The sequence below is a fragment of the Gopherus flavomarginatus genome, chromosome 16 (genome assembly GCF_025201925.1).
Source record: "Gopherus flavomarginatus isolate rGopFla2 chromosome 16, rGopFla2.mat.asm, whole genome shotgun sequence".
NCBI lineage: Eukaryota > Metazoa > Chordata > Testudines > Testudinidae > Gopherus > Gopherus flavomarginatus.
Genome location: NC_066632.1, coordinates 20298896 through 20319587, shown reverse-complemented (window position 1 = coordinate 20319587; position 20692 = coordinate 20298896). Strand labels below are relative to the sequence as shown.

Genomic DNA, 20692 nt, shown 5'->3' with positions numbered 1-20692 from the left:
GCACAGGAAACCTTAAATTAGAGTGAATAAATGAAGACTCGGCACAGCACTTCTGAAAGGTTGCCAACCCCTGCCCTAGATTTAAGGCTGTGTAAGGCCGTGAAGCGAGGGTGTGGGAGGAAGTGGCGTTACTCAGCTCCCCTCTCGTTCTCCCACTGCCCTGCTCATCAGATCACAATACGTCTTACCGGGGGTCAGGCCCATCACCCCATTGGGCAAATGGGGAAACTGAGGCACGGGGCGGGGACGTGAGGAGTGGAGGTTGCAGCAGGGGGCGGACTGAGGGCATGTCCCATCCGGGTAGGGTGACCAGACAGGCAGTGTGAAAAATCGGGACGGGGGCGGGGGTAATAGGAGCCTCTATAAGAAAAACACCCAGAAATCGGGACATCTGGTCACCCTCCACCCAGGAGCTGTTAGGCCGCGTGGCTGGCGGGGTGGGGTTTGCAGGCCCCGCCCACCAAGGAAGCCTCGTGGGAGCCAGCATGGCCCCTCCCCCTGCCCTCAAGGTCATGACCCCAGAGAGGTCAGAGTGCCCAGTTAGGGTCATGACCCCACAGCGGCGGGGCCCACACACAGCGGATAACGACTCCTTCCGGTCATGTGACATGTGATCCTGCCAACCACCGCACAGGGCTGGCGGGACGCATTACGTCACCGCTTCCCTGGTCGTCATGGGAACTATCCCGCCCTCCCATGCTGACCCCCGCCAGGGGCGGGGCCTCAGCGAGTGACCGAGAAGGGCGCCTTCGAATCACCGACCACTAACTACGACGGCTGAGGGGCGGGGCTCTCCAGGACACGCCCAGTTATTGGAATGAATTTCTGGTTGGCTGGATGTGACAGAGGGGTTAGCCAATGAACGGTCAGAATGGGGAGGGGGCGTGGCCTGGAGCTGCGATTGGCAGGCGACCAACCAATGGCGCGCGGCCTCTGCCGTTCTTGCTCCACGTCGGCAGCATCGTTGAGGGCAAGATGGAGGCGCTGATCCTGGTAGGAGCGGGCTGCGGGCGGGGGGGCCGGGGGAGCCGTGGGGGAAAGACTGAACCCTGAGGGGGAGAAGGGGGATGGGCACTGCCGGTGGGCACTGCCAGTGAGTGGGGGATGGGCACTGCCGGTGGGGGGATGGGCACTGCCAGTGAGTGGGGGATGGGCACTGCCGGTGGGGGATGGGCACTGCCAGTGAGTGGGGGATGGGCACTGCCGGTGGGGGGATGGGCACTGCCAGTGAGTGGGGGATGGGCACTGCCGGTGGGGGATGGGCACTGCCAGTGAGTGGGAGATGGGGGATGAACTGTACTGTTGGGGGATGGGGGTTGGGTGTTGCTGTTGGGGAGAATGGGGGATTGGGCACTGCCAGTGAGGGGATGGGAGATGGGCACTGCCAGTGAGTGGGGGATGGGCACTGCCAGTGAGTGGGGGATGGGAGAGTGGGCACTGCCGGTGAGTGGGGGATGAACACTGCCAGTGAGTGGGGGATGGGAGAATGGGCACTGCCGGTGAGTGGGGGATGGGGGATGAACTGTACTGTTGGGGGTTGGGTGCTGCTGTTGGGGAGGATGGGGGATTGGGCACTGCAAATGGGGAGGATGGGCTCTATGGTTGGGGGAGAGATGGGTGTTGGGTATTGCCAGGGAGGAGCGTGGGCACCACCAGTGGGTTGGATGGGGGTTGGGCGCTGCAGTTTGGGAGGGGAGGAATAGGCTCTGCCATTGGGAGAAGCAGGGGAGGATGGGCCCCACCATGGGAAGGGATGGAGGAGAAAGGTAATAGTGGCGGTGTAATGTATTTAGACTTGTGTAAGACATATGACTTGGTACCGCATGACATTTTGATTAAAAAAGCTAGAATGATATAAAATCAACATGTCAGACGCCAAATGGATTAAAAACTGGTCGCAAAGTGTAACAGTAAATGAGGAATTGTCATCGAGTGGGTGTGTTTCCAGTGGGGGTCGTCCTGTGTTGGTTCTTGGCCCTGTGCTATTTAACATCTTTATCAGTATCCTGAAAGAAAACATAAAATCATCCCTTATGAAGTTTGCAGGTGACGCAAAGACTGGGGAAGTGGTAAATAATGCAGAGGACAGGTCATTAATACAAAGTGATCTGGATGACTTGGTAAACTGAGTGCATGCAAACAGTATGCATTATAGTACCGCTAACTGTAAAGGTATACACTTGGGAACCAAAACCGTCAGCCCTACTTACGGGATGGGGGACTTTCCTGGGAAGCAGTGTCTGAAAAAGATTTGAGGGTGATGGTGGATAGTTACCTAATGTGAACTCCCAGTGCAATGCTGTGGCCCCAATGGCTAATGCAGCCCTGGGATACCTAAACAGGGGAATCTTGAGTCGGGGCAGAGAGGTTATTTTACCTCTGTATTTGGTCGTGGTGTGGCCACTGCTGGAATCCTGTGTCCAGTTCTGTGCCCGCTGATCAAGAAGGATAAATTGACAGAGAGCTCAGAGAAGGGTTATGAGAATGGTTAAAGGATTAGAAAACCTGCCTTGTAGAGGTAGACTCAAGGAGCTCAATCTGTTTAGCTTAAGAAAGAGAAGGTTACGTGCTGAGTTGATTGTAGTCTATAAATATCTACATAGGGACCAAATAATTGATAATGGGGTCTTCAGCCTAGCAGGGAAGAGTAGAACATCCAGTGGCTGGAAGTTGAAGCTAGACAAATTCAGACTGGAAATCGGGCATAAATATTTACCAGTGTGGGTAATTAAGCATTGGCAAAACTTGCCAAGGGTCACGGTGGATTCTTCATCACTGATCATTTTAAAGTCAGGATTAGATGTTTTTCTAGGAGACCTGCTCTAGGAGTTATTTGAGGAAGTTCTGTGGTCTGTGTTGTACAGGAGGTCAGATGAGATGGTCACAGTGGTCCTTTCTGGGCTTGGAATCTAGGAGTGGGCACTGCTATTTGGGGGAGGGGAGGAATGGGCACCGCCATTGGGTACCCCCTTGCCATGCACATGGTGGCTGTGGCAAGTCCCTTTCAGCCTGGGGTTGGGCTGTGTGAGGCTCTGGCAGGGGAGAGGTTGCCCCAGGCCTGGTGCTCCTGGCAGGTGAGGGAAGAGGGCTACCCTGTGTCACCCGTTGCTGTGTGGGTAGCAGGAGCACATGCTGGGTAACACTTACTGTGGGTGGGTTGATTACCTCCTGCTGTGGGTGGGAGTTCCCCTTCTGTCTGGACTTGGGGAGGGATTCCAGCTTTTGTGGGGGAGGGTCTGTATGATCTGGACAGGCCATTAACCCTGGGGGCTGGGTCCTGAGAGAGCAGCTGTGACTGTCATGTGGGGCCCAGGGTGCTACTCTGTAACACTGGACAGCCGGGAGGGGGGAGGGCCTCTCAAAAACCAGCTGTACCATCGCAGCTTGCTCTGAGACAAGTATCTCAAAACATTGCATTTAGAGGAGACCGTGGAAAAACTGAATAACTTAGGCCTGAATCTCCCAAGGCCCTGGGATGCTAGCTCAGACGGGGCAAACCAGCTCCTGTTTGGTGCACCATGTTAATTCTGAAACCTAACAACAACAGTTTAAATGGTGGAAAATTCGGAGGCAAAATTCCTTCCTCTCCCGTCCAAACTTCTAGCACCGATGACTTCTGTGTCATTCTTCTGTGTGGTTGGAGCAAAACCCCACAGCGTCCTGAAAATGCAGTAGCGTCAGGCCGTGTGAAAAGATCCCAGTGTCGTAAATAAACCAGGGGTCACTGTGCTTAATGGGGTGGTTGGCTTTGTTTCTGATTTAATAAACTTCCCCCTCCCCCACTCCCCTTCCTGAAAGCCCCTGGAGCTGCAGTATCACGTCCCCTTTGCCTCCTCAGAAATCTGGACTCTTTGCTACAGGCCATAGGCCCAGCTTAGCCCCCATAACTCAGGGCTTTGACTGCAGGGAATGTTCCTGCATGGCCCTGGGAGACATGGGGTGTTGGAGGGAGGGGTCAGAGCAAAGCGCTTTGCAGTCTTTGGCGGAAGGGGGTCCCCTTGCACCCAGAAGCTCCTTTGACTCTGCACAGGCCAGGGGGCTGCCCACTTTGCTCCGGTCACAGGCATAGGGCTGGAGGTTGTGATCAGAAAGGTGTGATTTTGGTGTCTGTCCTGGAGAGCAGGGGCAGGGGCAGGGGCAGGAGCAGCCCTTGCCCTAGGGGTTCCCAACGCGAGTGTAGCCCTGTCTCAGGGCGAATGGGACTGATCGGTTCTGACTGTGTGAATGAGCTGGGAGGGAGTCGGGCACGGCCAGTGGGGCACAGAGAGCAGAGGACCCCTTGAGCCAGTGGCCTGCCCCCAATGTTCTCTCCAAGCCTTGGCTGCGGTGTTGGCTCCTTGGCCCCCTGATTTCCCTGGTGCCTGTGCGGTGGTGCTAGTGGAGTTAGCCTCCCTGGCTGCCCTGGACAACAGAAGTGGGTTAAACCCAGGCTGCCTGGCTCTGAGACCAGGAATGGGCTTGCACCCGGCACGCTAGGGCTCGTCTGGCTGCGGTGCACTCTGGCACCCTGGATTCTGGGAGGTTTCAGAAGGGAGAAAGTTGGTTGAACTGGTGGCACCCAACTGGTTTGAACTGGGCTGGTTCCTGTCCCTCTGAGAGCCTGGTCAGCTCCAGCTAGTTCTCGTGGCACTCGCCAACCAGCCAAGGTACTTCTGTGTGTGGCCTCTGGGCCGGAGTCTCTGCTGCATGTTTCCGGAGTCGGAACCCAGGATGGGGAGGGGAACGGCAGCCTGAAGTCACCATTGTGTCTCCCTCATCCTGGTCGGCTCCCACATCGTCCCCAGCACAAAGGAGAGCAGCCCATGGGCTGTTCTAGCTCACCCGGGCCTGGCAGGGAAGCCCAGGACAGCCCGTGCACTCACTGCTCCAGTCACGCCCCCCCCCCCCAGTCCCTACAGCTGGGTGGTGGGGTACCCCTCCGCCCCTCCTTTATGCTGCACCCAACCATTCCAAAGCATTGTCCTCCCTCCGTCCTGGGGGATTGGCTCTAGAGGAGGCCAGGTCGATGTTACAGCTGGCTCTGAAGTGCACGAAGGGCAGGCTAGGGGTCTGGACTTGGACTCCGGAGACCAATCACTTATTCTGCCCCCACCTCAGGTTCCCATGTGTGCAATGGAGATACCCCTTCCCAGCCTCCCCAGGGAGGAGCCGGAGCCAGAGCGCTCCGATCATGCGGTGCTGGGACCAGAGGAATCCTGATCTGGGTCAGAGCCTGTTCAGATGGCACTAAGTCCTTTGAGGCAGCTCTGGCCTTGGGGTGACAGGCCTGGACTCTCTCATTTGCCCTGTGCTGGGAATGATGGCCCAGGGGGAAATGAATCTAGGGGAGTAAAAACCTCTGGTGGCTTTGTCTGTCATGGCCAGCAGCTGTTCTGACAGCCAGGGACGTGCACCTGTCTTATCTCGGTGCAGGAAAATCCTGGGCTTTAGGCTTTTAATATATTGTGCACCAGAGCCCAGCCATCCGGAAGGAATTGTTTCTGAAAGGGTGAAGTCGTTTTGTGTGAACAGTTTCTTCCAAGCTGAGTAGCCAGCTGGGTGACCCGGAAAGCCTGGCTGCTTGTGGCATGCTTTCCTCATTCCCCGTGGGTCGATAGAGCGCTGAGCTGAGTGCCAGGACTCCTGGGTTCCATTCACAGCTCTGCCACTGTCCTGATGCTGGGTTACCTTGGGCAAGTGACTTCCCTGCCCCGTGCCTCAGTTTCTCCATCTGTAAAATAATAATGATGCTAATCTCCTTTGTAAAGCGCATGGAGATCCACTGATCCCTGACAATAACCGGTCTAAAATGCCCTTCTGTATTGCTGCCAGCAGCTCCCTGCCCCTCTTCTTTGTCTGCAGACAGGTTTGCCAATCGCAATAATAAAGCCCCACCTGTATTTCTTGGCTTCTGGCATCTCTTTTCCAGCGCTATCCCCTAGTTAGGGTCCTGGCAGCCATAAAAGGTTTACGGGGTGGCTGCCGATGCCGCGCTGACCATCTGGGCTGTTGAGCACCTATTTGAATTGATCGAAGTCTAATTTATTGAAACTTCTGAATCAATTGATCAGAATAAACTGTGCCGTAACTCTTACCGGCTCGTTTGAATGGTTGATTGCTTGAGGCTCAAACGAAAAACCTCCAGAGAGAAATTGAGGCAGCTTCTCGGGCTCTAGGCCCTCTGCCCACTCGTTATAGATTTAAAATGTGTATTTATTTGCTTTGCTCTGCGGTGCAGCATGGCTCTAGAGAAGTGTAAATCCTCCAGGGTGCCGCTTGCGTTCTCTTTGCCAAGGCGGGATGGATGGAGCAGGGGCTGGGATGGGAGGACGCAGCTCTAGGCTGCTGGTTCTAATCCAGCACAGGGCAGCAGCTACTGTAAATTACCAGCTGGATGCAAAAGAGATTTGTGGTTTTTCAAGCTGGTTCCTTTGGCTCACGTGCACCTGCCCTCTCAGTTGGTCAGGGAGGCTGGGCTCCTTTGGCATCTCCAGAGGGGGTTGGTCCTGGTCAGGGTGCGGTGTATGTGGGGGCAGTGCATTGAGGGGAATGTAGCTCTCCAGGGCTCTCCATCCAGCTGAGATGAACACAGCTGAGCCCCCACATTGGAGGGGAGTCTCGGGACAGTCGCACCAGCGTGGGATGCAGTTAAGAGCTGGGGTTTGTTGGAGAGTTAATCCAGAATAAAGTGGGTGTGAATGTAAATCTGATGATCTATTCCAGATTAACTCTGTGTGTCAGTTAGTAGGCTAATATTAGTTTAACCCTTAATCCACTTTGGAAGTGGATTAAGCTAATTCAGAATAAGACACTCTTATACTGCAGTAAGTGTGTCCACACATGGAATTAATCTAAATTAACTCCCCATGTTGACAAGCCCTAAAGAGTTTTTGGCCTGATTCTCAGACCCACTGGCCTCTTGCAATGACATCCATGGGGGCAGCAGGTGCTTGGCACCTCTGACAGTCAGGCCCTTAGGTTGCGCACCCACCAATCAGACCCCTTAGAGTGTCCAACAAGTGGAGATGCTCCCGAATGGCCTGGTTGCTTCTGGCAGGTTCACCCCCGTGTCTTGGTCTCCTGGGCTGGGGGTGAGGATCAGCCTAGCTTTCTGACAGGCCCTTCTGGAGTCCAAGGGCTGCAGGATCAGGTCCATTCCCCGCAGGCTAGGCCATGCTTGGCTTCTGGGGAAGTCATGTCCTGTGAAGCCAGGCTCCCTAGGGCTGTGGAGTCAGCGGGGGAACTTGGCCACCTGGCAGTTCCTGTTCTCTCCCCCTCTCCCCAAGGATGAGCAGCTATGGGGAGGGGTCCCTCGGGCTGGTGCCAGGCAGCCAGCGGGGCTTTGGGGTCTCAGAAGTGGGGCAGTCCCATGCTGTGCCCAGTGGAAGCCAGTCCATGCATCACAACCGTCAAGGGCCCAATCCTGGAATGTGCGGGGCAGAGGGCGTCGTGGGCGATGGGCACCGCACGGGCTCCAGGGTGGGGTTGGTTCTGGCAGCCTCCCCCCAGGCTAGTTCTCCTTGGCAGGATCTCAGCTGCAGGAGAGGCAGCCGGGCCTGTCTGGGAACCGCCCTGCATTCCCCAGCTCTGCAGGCGGGTGGATTTCTGCTCCGCTGCCAGGCCCCAGGCAGTAACGGGGGGGCTGTTCCCGGGGCAGGGTGGGGGTGCCGGATACAGAGCCCGCAGCGTTTGAGGTGAAGTTCTGTTATACACTCCGACTGTGGCTACGTGGAGGTCAGTGCATCACAGAACTTTGTCTCGAGAGCTTTTTAGCATCTGACTCCCTTGGGGTCCCCCAGGTCTCTGCTGCGCCACCCAAGGGCCCTCACCCCTTTTACGTGCTCTGCAGCCCTGAGCTGTGGGTTTTGGCCTGCTTAGACCACCCGATACGTCAACAGCAGGCTCCCCCGGCTCCCAGCCCCTTCACCGCCGTCAACTCAGGAGCCTCTCAGGGGGCCCGGCGGTGCCCTCATGCCTGGCGGTGGGGTGCAGGGAGCCATCTGCCTTGATCTGGGCAACCCCTCTTTCTTTCACTCCGGTAAAAGGGCTGAGGGTCGCCCGAGCCACGGGACGCTGCTGGGCCCCTGATGGGCTGAAGTCCTTAGATTGGGATGGCCAACCTGGGGGCTCCTTGTATAGGCGTCGACTTGGGGGCTGGAGCTACAGGCACCAACTTTCCAATGTGCTGGGGGGGCTCACTGCTTAACCCCTGGCTCTGCCCCCACTCCACCCCTTCCACCCCGAGCCTGCGATGCCCTCGCTCCTCCCCCACCCCTAACCTCCTGCACGCCACGAAACAGCTGATCGGGCGGGAGGTGGGGGTGCTGATCACGGTGGGTTGGAGGTGCTGGGAGCAGGGGTGGGGGACTGATCAGGGGCTCCTGACGTGTTACTGTGGTTCTTTGGCAATGTACGTTGGTAAATTGTGGGTCCTTCTCAGGCTCAGGTTGGCCACCCTGGGTTAGATCCTGCCCCAGGGCGCTGGGAGACTTCAGAATCCCAACCCACCCACCCGTTAGCGGCTCATGACCCCTTGGGAACGCGGCCCCTGATCCTTCCCACAGCCCTGCCAACCCGAGCCCCTAACAGCCCTGCTATTGCTACTCCCCTTCCTGAGCCTCTGCAGACAAACAAGCCCCGTTCCAGGAGCTAAACTGCCCCATCTCGCTCCCCCCACAGGGGGAGCCAGCCCCCTCGCACGGTGGTGCACCAGTGTAAATCCAGGTGGGAATCCAGCTGTGCATGTGCCCAGCACTGAGCGGGGCCCGGAGACCAGGAGCGACAATGCTTGGGGTGTTCCTCCTCCCGCGTGCGTCTGTGGGTGTCTGAGTGAATGATCCCCCCGCTCTGCCGGGTGCCAGGGCTGCCGTGCTGCATGGGCAGGATCCCGTCAGCATTCAGGGCTCCGCAGGCCGGACGCCACGGTGATGACGCCAGCCTGGGTGGATGGAGACTTGCTGTGAGCCGGGTCTGCCCTGGGCAAAGAGAGGAGCCGCTGTGGGTCACCAGCGCAGGGCCGTGCCTCACTAGGGTAGATGGGAGCCGTAACAAGGGGCCTGGTGGCTGGGGGTCCTGGCACAGATTGGACTGTGGGCCGGTGACCTGCGGGCTGGGAGGAGCCAAGGGGCAGGGCTGTGCCATCTCCATGGGCAGGGGTGGGCACCAGTTGCCCCCTCCTGGTAGCCGCATGGGGAGTCAGCTGGGGCTGGGCCGAGTGTCGGCAGAGAGCCCATGAAGGGCCGAGCACCCGGGGTGGTGCTGGCTGGGCAGAGGGGCTGGGGATTGGCCCACTCTGCCCTCTTAGTCAGAGGGCAGCTCCCCCATGGGGGGCCCTATGGGGATGGGCCTGGGGCTGGGTTGCACCTATCAGTCCTTAGAGCCTGGGGCTGAGGGACCTGAGCAGGGGGAGTCCCTGGGGGGGTCACAATGAGCCCTGCTGGGGGCGCTGGGGCTGGGGGCGCTGCTGCTCGGCCAGTGGCTGGGAGCAGGGTGGATCCTGGTGGCAACGAGGGGCTCTTGTCAGTCTGGGTGACCGGCAGTGGTCCCCAAGCCACCATTGCCCCAGTCCCACACTGCCAGCTGGCCCGCGAGAAGCCCAGAGCCTCCATTGCCCCCCTCAGCCCTGTGCTGGCAGCTGCTGCCTCCCTTGTGCCTTCTGCATTCATGGCCTCTTAGTTCTGGGGATCCTCGTCTGTCCCCTTTCCTTGCGCAGGGGGGATACCGGCCCCCCACTTACCCTGTTCCCAGTGCAAACAGCATCTGCAATCTGCAGCGTCTGACACTGAGCAGCAAAGCAGGGGCAAGCTGGGAATAGAACCCAGGAGTCCTGACCCCCAATCCCTTGCTCTAACCCCTAGACACCACTCCTCCTGGAGCTAGGGGTTACAACCCAGGAGACCTGGCTCCCAGCCCACCTCCGCTCTAACCACTAGCCCCTACTCCTTTCCTTGTCTTTGGAGCTGTCAGAGCTGCCTTTGCCTCTGCTCCGTGCTGCGGGGCCCGGGGGAAGCGGCTGGCCGGGGTGAGGAGTGATAAACGCGGTTGCTAGAGCTGCCCCGTGCAGAGTGCGGGGGGCGGGGGGGGCAGGAAGCCGGCTCGCCCGATAGCAGCCGGTTATTTATACCCCCACCAAAGGGCAGCTGGGCGTCCTTGGCGCCCGTGGCTGCTGCAGGCATGGAGCTCCCCCTGCTGGCCGAGGGCAAGGAGAGCACAGGGCTGGGGTGGCTGTGGCGAGGTGGGGCAGAGAGCTGGCTGAGGGGTGCTCCGCCCTGCAGGCCTGTGTATTACCAGGCATGGGGCATTGGGCCTGTCTGCAGCCCTGGCTGGGCCCTGGGGAGGCCTTGCTGGCACCTGGAGCAATGGGGGGCTGCACTAGCACTTGAAGGGATCACGCCCTGGCGGATCGGGGGGGGGGGGGTGCCAGCGCCCCAGGGCAGGGGCAACCAAGAGGGGTCAGGCCCAGGATGGGGATGGATGGACACTGGAATTCATTCCAGAATGTCCCCTTCTCCCGTCCTCTCCCGCTCTGGAGACAGCCTGCCACTAGCCGAGGTCATGCCGTGGGTTCTGTGGGGTGGGGGCCAGGCTTCCCCCCCCCCGATCCCATACTCACTCTGATGCCTCTCAGCGGGGCCCTTTGGTGCCCTGTCCGTGCCCGCCATGGGGCAAGCGGGCACATGCGCTGGGCGCAGAGAGGGTGTGGGAGGCAGGGGTGGCTGGGCCCGGAGCGACATTGACAGAGCTGAACAGGTTACAAAGCACCCCCGATGCCAACTGGGGCTGACCCTCTGGTCTGCAACCCCCTGGGTAGGGGTGAGAGGTGCAGGGCGGGGGCGTCCTCCCCCCAGCAGGGCCCTCAGCCAGCGCTGGCAGGGGGAGGTAAGTCCAACCCTGTGTCGAGAGCCCAGCCGGGGGTGATGCACACCTCTGCTGGGCACCAGCTTGAGAAAAGCCGTTGCGGTGGGGCTGATTTTCCAGCCCTGGTGACCTGGGGTGGGATTGGAGCTGGCCCCACGAGCTGTGCCGAGATCCATGCCCCACGGTGGTCCCTCGAGTCGACTCCCCCACCCCTGCCCACACAGGGAGCAGGTGTGGGCCTAATCCTGGTGCCACGGCACATACACACATACCCCTGTGCCCTCTGGGCTCCCAGCGCAGACGGTTCTGGGCCGCGGCTGCCCCACGTGCTGCCCCGGCTGGCTGAGCTCCCTGCGGGTGGGGAAGGTGGGCTGGAGCGGCTCGGGGCTGTGGCAGGCTCTGGGCAGTGACTGGGCCTGTGTCTCTGCAGGAGCCGTCCCTGTACACGGTGAAAGCCGTCCTCATCCTGGATAATGATGGCGACCGCCTCTTTGCCAAGGTGAGTGCCCGCAGGCGGTGTGGGGGGCGCCCTGGGTCCCACTGTGGAATAGGCAGGGATGGCACCTTGTTTGTGAGTAAACTCCAGGATTGGGAACGTAGGGATCAAGGGGAGCAATTCTGGAACCAGACACAGGGCAAAGCTAACTCCTCCCACCCCCCCAGGGCCCTTCAGTCCCGACCTGCAGCCTCTTTATCCCAGCTCTGGGCACCCACTCCCACCTCAGTCCCGACCTGCAGTCCCTGCTATCCTAGCTCTGGGCACCCCCCAGCTCTGCCAGTGCCCCTCAGTCCCAACCCGCAGCCCCTGCTACCCCAGCCCTGGGCTCCCCCCCAGCTCTTCCAGTGCCCCTCAGTCCTGACCTGTACCCACCCCTGGTCCTACAGTTTCAAGGACGTGTGCGTGAAAACAAGCCCTGCTTCTCCCCCTCCGGGTCCTGCACTTGCCCGGTGCTCTCTGGCTGCGGTGGGTGTCATGGGTGCCCAGGACCCAGCCCCGAGGTGTGGTGGGAGGGCTTGGTGGCTCCTTCCCGGTGCCTGGCTGCAGGCTGTGCCCATCTGGACTGAGCTGGTCTCCGGGCCCGGCTGGCGTTGCACAGGGCCAGGAGTAATGCCCATGGCTCTCCCCGCAGTACTATGATGACACGTACCCCACCGTCAAGGAGCAGAAAGCCTTCGAGAAAAACATCTTCAACAAGACCCACCGGACGGACAGTACGAGCCCTGGCCTGGGGGTGGGGGGGGGGAAGGGATGCTGCCTGCCTGGGACTCTGCCCACCAACACTGCCTGTGATCTCCCTGCCTGCCCCGTTCCTGGGCCCTGCAGCTCCACTCACTGCAGTGGGGTGGGCAGGGGCTCTGGGTCTCAGGGGCACCATGAGGGGCGGGTCAGACGCCGCGCTCTGGGCCCCAGGGACGCCACGGGGGGGAGGGGCAGACGCCGCGCTCTGGGCCCCAGGGACACCACGGGGGGGAGGGGCAGACGCCACACTCTGGGCCCCAGGGACACCACGGGGGGGAGGGTCAGACGCCACGCTCTGGGCCCCAGGGGCGCCACGGGGGGGCGGGTCAGACGCCGCGCTCTGGGCCCCAGGGGCGCCACGGGGAGGGAGGGGCAGACGCCGCGCTCTGGGCCCCGGGGCGCCACGGGGAGGAGGGGCAGACGCCGCGCTCTGGGCCCCGGGGCGCCACGGGGGGGAGGGTCAGACGCCACGCTCTGGGCCCCAGGGGCGCCACGGGGGGGCGGGTCAGACGCCGCGCTCTGGGCCCCAGGGGCGCCACGGGGAGGGAGGGGCAGACGCCGCGCTCTGGGCCCCGGGGCGCCACGGGGAGGAGGGGCAGACGCCGCGCTCTGGGCCCCGGGGCGCCACGGGGAGGAGGGGCAGACGCCGCGCTCTGGGCCCCAGGGGCGCCCCGGGGGGGAGGGGCAGACGCCGCGCTCTGGGCCCCGGGGCGCCCCGGGGGGGGAGGGGCAGACGCCGCGCTCTGGGCCCCAGGGGCGCCACGGGGAGGGAGGGTCAGACGCCGCGCTCTGGTCCCCAGGGGCGCCCCGGGGGGGAGGGGCAGACGCCGCGCTCTGGGCCCCGGGGCGCCACGGGGGGGGAGGGGCAGACGCCGCGCTCTGGGCCCCAGGGGCGCCACGGGGAGGGAGGGTCAGACGCCGCGCTCTGGTCCCCAGGGGCGCCACGGGGGGGAGGGGCAGACACCGCGCTCTGGGCCCCGGGGCGCCACGGGGGGGAGGGGCAGACACCGCGCTCTGGGCCCCAGGGGCGCCACGGGGGGGGGAGGGGCAGACGCCGCGCTCTGGGCCCCAGGGACGCCACGGGGGGGGAGGGGCAGACGCCGCGCTCTGGGCCCCAGGGGCGCCACGGGGGGGGGAGGGGCAGACGCCGCGCTCTGGGCCCCAGGGGCGCCACGGGGGGGGGAGGGGCAGACGCCACACTCTGGGCCCCAGGGGCGCCACGGGGGGGGGAGGGGCAGACGCCGCGCTCTGGGCCCCAGGGACGCCACGGGGGGGAGGGGCAGACGCCGCGCTCTGGGCCCCAGGGGCGCCACGGGGGGGGAGGGTCAGACGCCGCGCTCTGGGCCCCAGGGGCGCCACGGGGGGGAGGGTCAGACGCCGCGCTCTGGTCCCCACGGACGCCACGGGGGGGAGGGTCAGACGCCGCGCTCTGGTCCCCACGGACGCCACGGGGGGGGAGGGTCAGACGCCGCGCTCTGGTCCCCAGGGACGCCACGGGGGGGGAGGGTCAGACGCCGCGCTCTGGTCCCCACGGACGCCATGGGGGGGGAGGGTCAGACGCCGCGCTCTGGTCCCCAGGGACGCCATGGGGGGGGAGGGTCAGACGCCGCGCTCTGGGCCCCAGGGACGCCATGAGGGGGAGGGTCAGACGCCGCGCTCTGGGCCCCAGGGACGCCACGGGGGGGGGAGGGTCAGACGCCGCGCTCTGGGCCCCAGGGACGCCACGGGGGGGGGAGGGTCAGACGCCGCGCTCTGGGCCCCAGGGACGCCATGAGGGGGAGGGTCAGACGCCGCGCTCTGGGCCCCAGGGACGCCATGGGGGGGGAGGGTCAGACGCCGCGCTCTGGGCCCCAGGGACGCCATGGGGGGGGAGGGTCAGACGCCGCGCTCTGGTCCCCAGGGACGCCATGGGGGGGAGGGTCAGACGCCGCGCTCTGGGCCCCAGGGACGCCATGGGGGGGAGGGTCAGACGCCGCGCTCTGGGCCCCAGGGGCGCCACGGGGGGGAGGGGCCGTCCCATGAACACTGGCTGTCCCTTCCTGCCTCCCCAGCAGGGGGCACTGGTGAGCCCACCTAGCAAGCCCCCCTTCCCACGAGCCGGCCTGTCCCTCCTCCCACCCCCCCAGGTGAGATCGCCCTCCTGGAGGGGCTGACCGTGGTCTACAAGAGCAGCATCGACCTGTACTTCTACGTCATCGGCAGCTCGTACGAGAACGAGGTTCGTTCCTGCCAGGGGACCCGGGGAGGAGTTAGAGCCTCGTGTCGGGGCACCCAGCCAGCACGGGGGCTGGGGGACAGGACGCTCTGTGCCCGCAGGGGACTGTGGGTACAGAACTGGAGGCGGGCGCTCGCCTAGAGAAACCTGGCTCTTGCTGAGGGGTGGGGCATCGCCCACACCCCCCATTGCTTTCCCAGCTGCTGCGCGGCTGCCTGCCCCGTGCCCTCGGGGGTGGGGGATCTGGCTGTGCCAGAGTGTTCTTGTCCGGTCGCCGCAAGGGAGCTGACTCTGGGCATGCTGTGGGGGGATGGGGCAGGGCAGCGTGCCCTGGAGTCAGAGCCCCACTGAGCACCAGATGTGCCCAGCAGCTCCATGGAGAGTGATGGAGACACCCCCATTGGCAGCCGTGGGGAATCCCCCACCATCCTCCACCCCCTGTTGTTCCTAGTGGGGGCTCTGGGCACTGGGCCCCTTTGCAAATCAGGCCCTAAAGGCTGCCCCTGCCCCACATCAGAGCAGTGATGATGCTCTGCCCCCTCGCCTGCCCATCTCTCCCGCCAGGGGCAGCTCCCGCAAGCAGATGGCCCCTCCCCAGTGCCCTATGCCCGGGGACCTGCTTGGCTGTCAGCAGCGGGCTTGACCCGCAGGGTACCGCTTTGTGTCAGCTGGGGTCACTTGGGGCAGGGCCTGGCCTCCTGACCTGCGTCATCTCCTCTTCCAGCTGATGCTCATGGCCGTGCTGAACTGCCTCTTCGACTCGCTCAGCCAGATGCTGAGGTAAGGCCCGTGGGGGGCGGTGAGGTGGGCCGGGGTGTGGGGAGGCCTCTCCCTCTGCTCAAGTTCTCCCAGCAGTGGGGGACGGGGGGGGGGGAGGGTCAGTCTGGGCAGTCTAGGACCGTCTGAGGCTCTGGCCCGGGAAGCCAGGGGCTCAGCATGCTGCTGGGAGCCATCCCCAGAGCTCACAGGGAGCGGGGCACTGGCATCGGGGCCACCCCTGCTCAAACGAGACCACTAGGGGCCGCCTCCTGCTGTTGATTTGACATGGCAGGCGCCCAGATGCCCTGGTGATGGGCTGCAGGGTAAGACCTGAGCCAGGATGAGGTGACCCGGAAAGGCCTGGAGTAGGGGTCAGCTCGGAGTCCCCAGTCCCCTCGACCAGGTGTGAATCAGTGAGGGGCTCTGATTTGTACGAACTGACCTTCCCTGAGGAACGGGCTGTGGGCGATGTCTCCAGTTGGGCTCTGGAGAGAGGGCCCCTTCCATCAGACCAGCTGCAGGCAGCCGGCGGGGTGTGATCCTGCTGATGGTTGCTCAGCACCCCAGGATCGAGGCCCATTCCCCACTGTGCCCCTCTGAGCCAACACAGCCCTGTGTCCAGCCCCTTGTGTTTGCTCCGTGAGGGGGATCTTTCCGGGGCAGTGGAGCTGTGCAGGGCCGGGTGAGCTGGTGGCCAAGGGAGCCTAGTCGACCTAGCAGGGGGATGAACCAGCAGGGCCCCAGCTCCGCCCCTCGGTGCCCCGATCCCTGGCGGGATCGTTGGCCGCACCAAGAACGGGACAGATAAGATCGGGATTCCCGTCGCCCGAGCCTGGAGATGGGGGGCAGGTGCAGTCACCAGGCGGCAAGGGGGTTGGCTGATTTAGGGCAGAATCCAGAGCACCAGGCACTGTTGGCCAAACACTGCCCTCCCAGCTGGGTCAGCGCTTCACGTCGGGTGTCGCTCCGGGCGGCGTGAACTCGACTGTGTCTGCCCCTCACCCCCTGCCAAGCGGGGGACCTGGCTCCCCGCCGATGGCAGCCTGAGCTGCCCTGTGGCATGGCGTGTGGGCTGCAGCTGCTGCCCAGGGCCTGGGGGGTCTGGTGCCAAGGCCCCAGGCTCCCCCTGACGGCGCGGGTCTCTCGGCAGGAAAAACGTGGAGAAGCGCGCCCTGCTGGAGAACATGGAGGGGCTCTTCCTGGCAGTGGACGAGATCGTGGACGGAGGGTGAGCACTGGCACCCCTTCCTGCTCCCCCCAGGAAATTAGGCTCCCGCTCCCCACATGGGCCCAAGGGCTGCAATTTCCTCCCTCCACCCAACCTGTCTTGGGCCCATTTTACCAGGCTTTTGTGTCCAGGGCCTGAGTGCTGGGGCATCCTGCCCAGCTTGGGGCTGGCAGTGGGCGGGCATCAGCACTGGCAGCTGGGGGGTGCTCCCTGGGGAGAGCTGGAACACCTTGTTTGCCAGCCCTCCCTCCCCCCCGCTGTGCATGTGAAGGTGGGTGTGCTGGGGGGATTCCAGCTGGCTGTTGTCACGTGTGTCCAGCTGGTTGGTGCATGTGTGTCTGTGTGGAGGGGTGCGTGTGGGTGGGGTGTGTGTACATGTACACTAGTTGTAGCGTGTTCCCAGTCAGGTGCCTGCTTTAAATGCCCAGCCCAGGAAGGTGACATTTCTCTGTGAATTGAGGGAGGTTTAAATTCTTCCAAAGGGCCTGGCTGCCCAGCTACCCCCTCCCCTGCTGGCCACCCTGACCCACTGCATGTCTCCCTCCTCCCTCCCTCTAGCTTGGTTCCCCCCATCCGTCCTCTGGCCAGCCAGCTCCCTGGGCAGCCCCTGCTTTGTCCCAGGCTGGTCAGAGTCGCCCAGATTCTCACATCTGGCCTTTGGGGATGGGGGTTTGTCACAAGCCCTAGGGGCTGCTCCGAATTGCATAGGAGCCCAGGTGGCTAGAAGCCCCCCCGCCTCCCCTGGGCTGGGCCATCGGTGCAGCACAGGGCAGCAGCCTGGCATGGGGGGACCCCCGAGCAGGGGCTTCTCTCGGCACAGGGTTAACGGGCGTGTGCTCCCCCCTCAGCGTGATCCTGGAGAGCGACCCCCAGCAGGTGGTGCATCGGGTGGCCGTGCGGGTAAGTGAGCGTCACCCCCTCTGCCCGTTCTGAGAGCCCCTAGAGCCCTGCTCCCTGTCCCAGTAGGCTCCTCCTCCTCCTTGACTTGCCCGTCACCATCCCAACTGCCCCTTCTGCCCCCTGCTGGGCACCCAGAGGAGCGCTAGGGCAGGAGCCTGCCCCCCCCACCGAACGGCTTTGCCCTATGGGGGGGAGGGGCCGCACAAACCCTCAGGGCACAATCTACCCCCTGCTGCACCCCTGCCCTTCCCCTGGGCAGCCCCCCCAGGGCCAGCTCCTGCTTTTCAGCCCTCGGGGGCGGGGATGGCTGCTCACCAGGCAGGGGCTGAGCTGGGGCCTGACTCCCTAAAGGGCCCAGCACCCAGCAGCTGCCACTGAGAGCAGTGGGGAAGGGCCTGTCTGCCTTGCCCAGCCCCCTGCATTGGGAAGAAGGGGGGAACCGTGCCCCTTACAGCACTGGGGTGGGGGGTGAGGCGGGGGAAAGCCAAGCCCTCTGCAGCATTGGGGAGTGGGGTTCAGGGCGGCACCTCCTGTGGTACTGGGGGGCTAGAGGTGCTGCTCCATGACATGTCTGTTGCAGGGCGAAGACGTCCCCCTGACAGAGCAGACAGTTTCTCAGGTACGTCCCTGTCCCCACCCATCGCTCCCCCAGCTCGGGCAGGCCTGTCAGCCAGTCGGCTCCAGGGCTCCGCGACTTCCTACCCCATCCCCAGATCTCACCTTCTCCAGCCCCAGTCCGCACCCTCCCCCAATCAGGCCCAGCGCAAGCTGTGCATGGGATCCACCAGGGCCGACCAGCTGGGATCCTCCCCTCAGGAGCCTGGCTGTAATTTCCCTGCAGACTCCAGCGCCCCCTAGTGGCAATGCAGTGAACAGGGAGGTGCCCTCCTGACCACTTCCCAGCTAATGCCCTGAAGTATGGGGTTGGATTGCAACATGCAGCAATTGTTAACCAGCCCCAGCGTGCTCCGTGCTGCACGAGACCCAGCAGCGGCCACAGCCTCTGCCCTGGGGAGCCCACAGCCAGTGGGGCACTAACTTAGAGTAAGGACCTAAGAAATTTTGTGGGCCCCACAGTAACCCAGCTCCTGCTGGGCTGGGTGCTCTGAGCCAGGCCCTTAGATACTGTGCCACGCAGCCTGCTGGTGGGGGCTTCCCCGGAGCTCTGCTGTCCGGACGGGCCAGCTGCTCATTGGCCAAAGCCCTAGACAGCAGCCTGCCTGGCTGGACAGAGTGCCCGGCCTCTGCCCTGCCTGTGCCCTGTCCCAGCTCAGGCTGGGCTGAGCCACGAGACAGATCTTAACCCTGGAGCCAGTTCCCTGCACCTCATTGTGAGGCAGGGCCTGGCCCAGCCATGGGGAACGGCCCGTAACCGAAACTCACGGAGTTCCCGCTCCCCCACGGGATGGCAGGGCAGATTCTGCTCACCTGGTGCCAGCTGGTTGGTGCCTGCGACTGCAGGCCGGGTTGGCAGTAGAGGGCATCCTCTGACCCAGCTGTTCTCTGGCCGGTCTCTCCTGCTGGATCCAGCCTGGCAAACCTTTGTCCTGCTGGCCCACGGACCCTTCCCCCCACAGCCACACCTCCCCCTGCGGAGCGGCATCCAGACAAGGCCCCTGTAGCCAAAGGGCCCAGGGCTCCTGAACAAGCCTAACCTGCAGACAGCACTTGCCCCACACGCAGCTCCTCTGGGGGTGAGGGGGACAGCAGCCAAGTGGGGCCCTGGATCTTGGCATCAGCCCCTGCACTTATCCAGAGAGCTGTGGAGTTTCTCATGCCCCCTTCAGGGCTGTTGAGGCCTGTGGTCACCATGGCGAAGGGGGTTGGCTTTGGCAGTGGGGCTGGCAGGTCACTGGAGGGGAGGGAAGATGATCTGCCACCTAGCCCCTCCAGCTGAGCCACCCCCATCTGGCTTTCCAGGTGCTGCAGTCGGCCAAAGAACAGATCAAGTGGTCTCTGCTGCGATAGGGCTCGGATCCCACTGCTAACCCCATCTCTACTGTGTCCCACCCCCCTGTCCTGTATGACGCACTGCCTGGCGCCCTAACACGCTGGAGGATTTTGCTGGATCTGGTGTCTGGCTCTTTTCTGACCCTCCGGGCGGCTGCTGCTGCTTCCCCAGCCCTGGAACAACGGGGAGCCCTGCCTCAGGGTCAGCGGAGGTGGCTGCTGCCCAGCCCAGCCATGTGTCCATCCTTGAACTTGCATGGGGTCCCCCAGACTCATTGCTGCTGAAACCAAGCCCAGGATGGGATGAGGTGGCACCCTGGACCCTGCCTCACTGCTGCCCCCTGTGGCGGCTATGTGTCCTGGCCTAGCGCCCTCTTTGGGGTGTAGTGAGGGGCGGGGCTTCCCCACATCACCCTGCTTCCTCCGTCTCCATTGGCTGTTCCCTCCAGGGGGTGGGACCCTGTGCACTCCCTGCCATCGCAGTAGCCGGTTACCATTCAGCCACTGAGGCCCTTCCTGGGGCAGGTGCTGCTGATGGGGGGTCGCCTGGGCTCGTGTCCTCCCAGGGGTTCCACTTGGGTGCAGCCAGCATGGGGTGGGCTCTGGAGCCCAGCAGCTTCCCAGGCCAGGGCAGAGTCGGGGATCCAGCACAGGGGCGTCTCCTTCACACACTGTCCAGGTGCCTTTGCTGTTCGCTGCGTTTCCCGGGGACTCAGCTTGGCAGCCCCACGGCTTTGGAGTCTCCCTGCCCTGCAATGAGGGGCCAGCGTCACTGGTGCTCCTGGCCCAGCTCTGCGATGGAGCCAGTGCGCTGCCATGGGCAAAGCCACTTCCAGCCAGCCTCCAGAGTGCTCCTGGGGGTTGGGGGGCCAGCGTTCCCCTCACATGCTGGCAGGCTGGGTTCCCCCTTGTGCTTAGTGATGGGGGTAGAGGGTCTCCCCCTTGCACCCAATGGGAGCTGCAGGCTGCTGAGCCTCTCCTGCTGGGTGCCCTTCGCTCTCTGGGTGCCATGGGCCTGGATCTTGGTGGGGGTGCGGGGCAGCTCTCCACGGTTCAGTTGGAACCAGGGGCTCTCTCCCCACTGGAGATGGGTCATGCCTGGCCCCAGAGAGGATGCTTCAGAGGTTCTGTGTCAGGCTCTGGGGTGGGGAGGGGGTAGCCCAAGCCAGGCCCAGAGGGGCTGTGCAGCTGGACAGAGTTGACTGTGCTAATCCTGACCCCTGCCAACAGCTGGAGCCCTGCAGGGCCAGGTCACAGCTTCAGAGAGGCTGGAAATTGGGGTGCAGCCGCACTCCCTGGCTAGAAGTGGTTTCCATCACATGCAGGGTTTACAGTTGGGGTCAATAGCTGGCAGCCCCCCCTGCAGCACTCCCCTGCCCTGCCCCTACTGGCCTTGCTGCTCCCTGCTGGGCTGGGCCCTTCCAGCTCTGTGGCACGCGACCACTCCCCCCATCTTTGGGGAGAGGCCCCATGGGTAATCCCTGCCCCCAAACCGGCTTGGAGGAGAGGCTCCCGGAGCCGGGGGGCAGGTGGGTGCAGACCCTGCTGTGACCCCCTAGGGTCC

At 63.3% G+C, this 20692-nt stretch overlaps 1 protein-coding gene across 1 annotated transcript; it reads left to right on the top strand.

Moving 5' to 3' along the window:
• The first annotated feature begins 842 nt into the window (after nt 1–842).
• On the top strand, nt 843–19247 carry COPZ1 (COPI coat complex subunit zeta 1). The gene is given in 10 exon segments (XM_050926014.1): nt 843–993; nt 11267–11335; nt 11967–12004; nt 12007–12048; nt 14203–14294; nt 15016–15071; nt 16201–16278; nt 17127–17178; nt 17759–17797; nt 19099–19247. Coding segments are annotated over 9 exon segments (471 nt in total). The 5' UTR covers nt 843–993; nt 11267–11309; the 3' UTR covers nt 19147–19247.
• The last annotated feature ends 1445 nt before the right edge of the window (nt 19248–20692 follow it).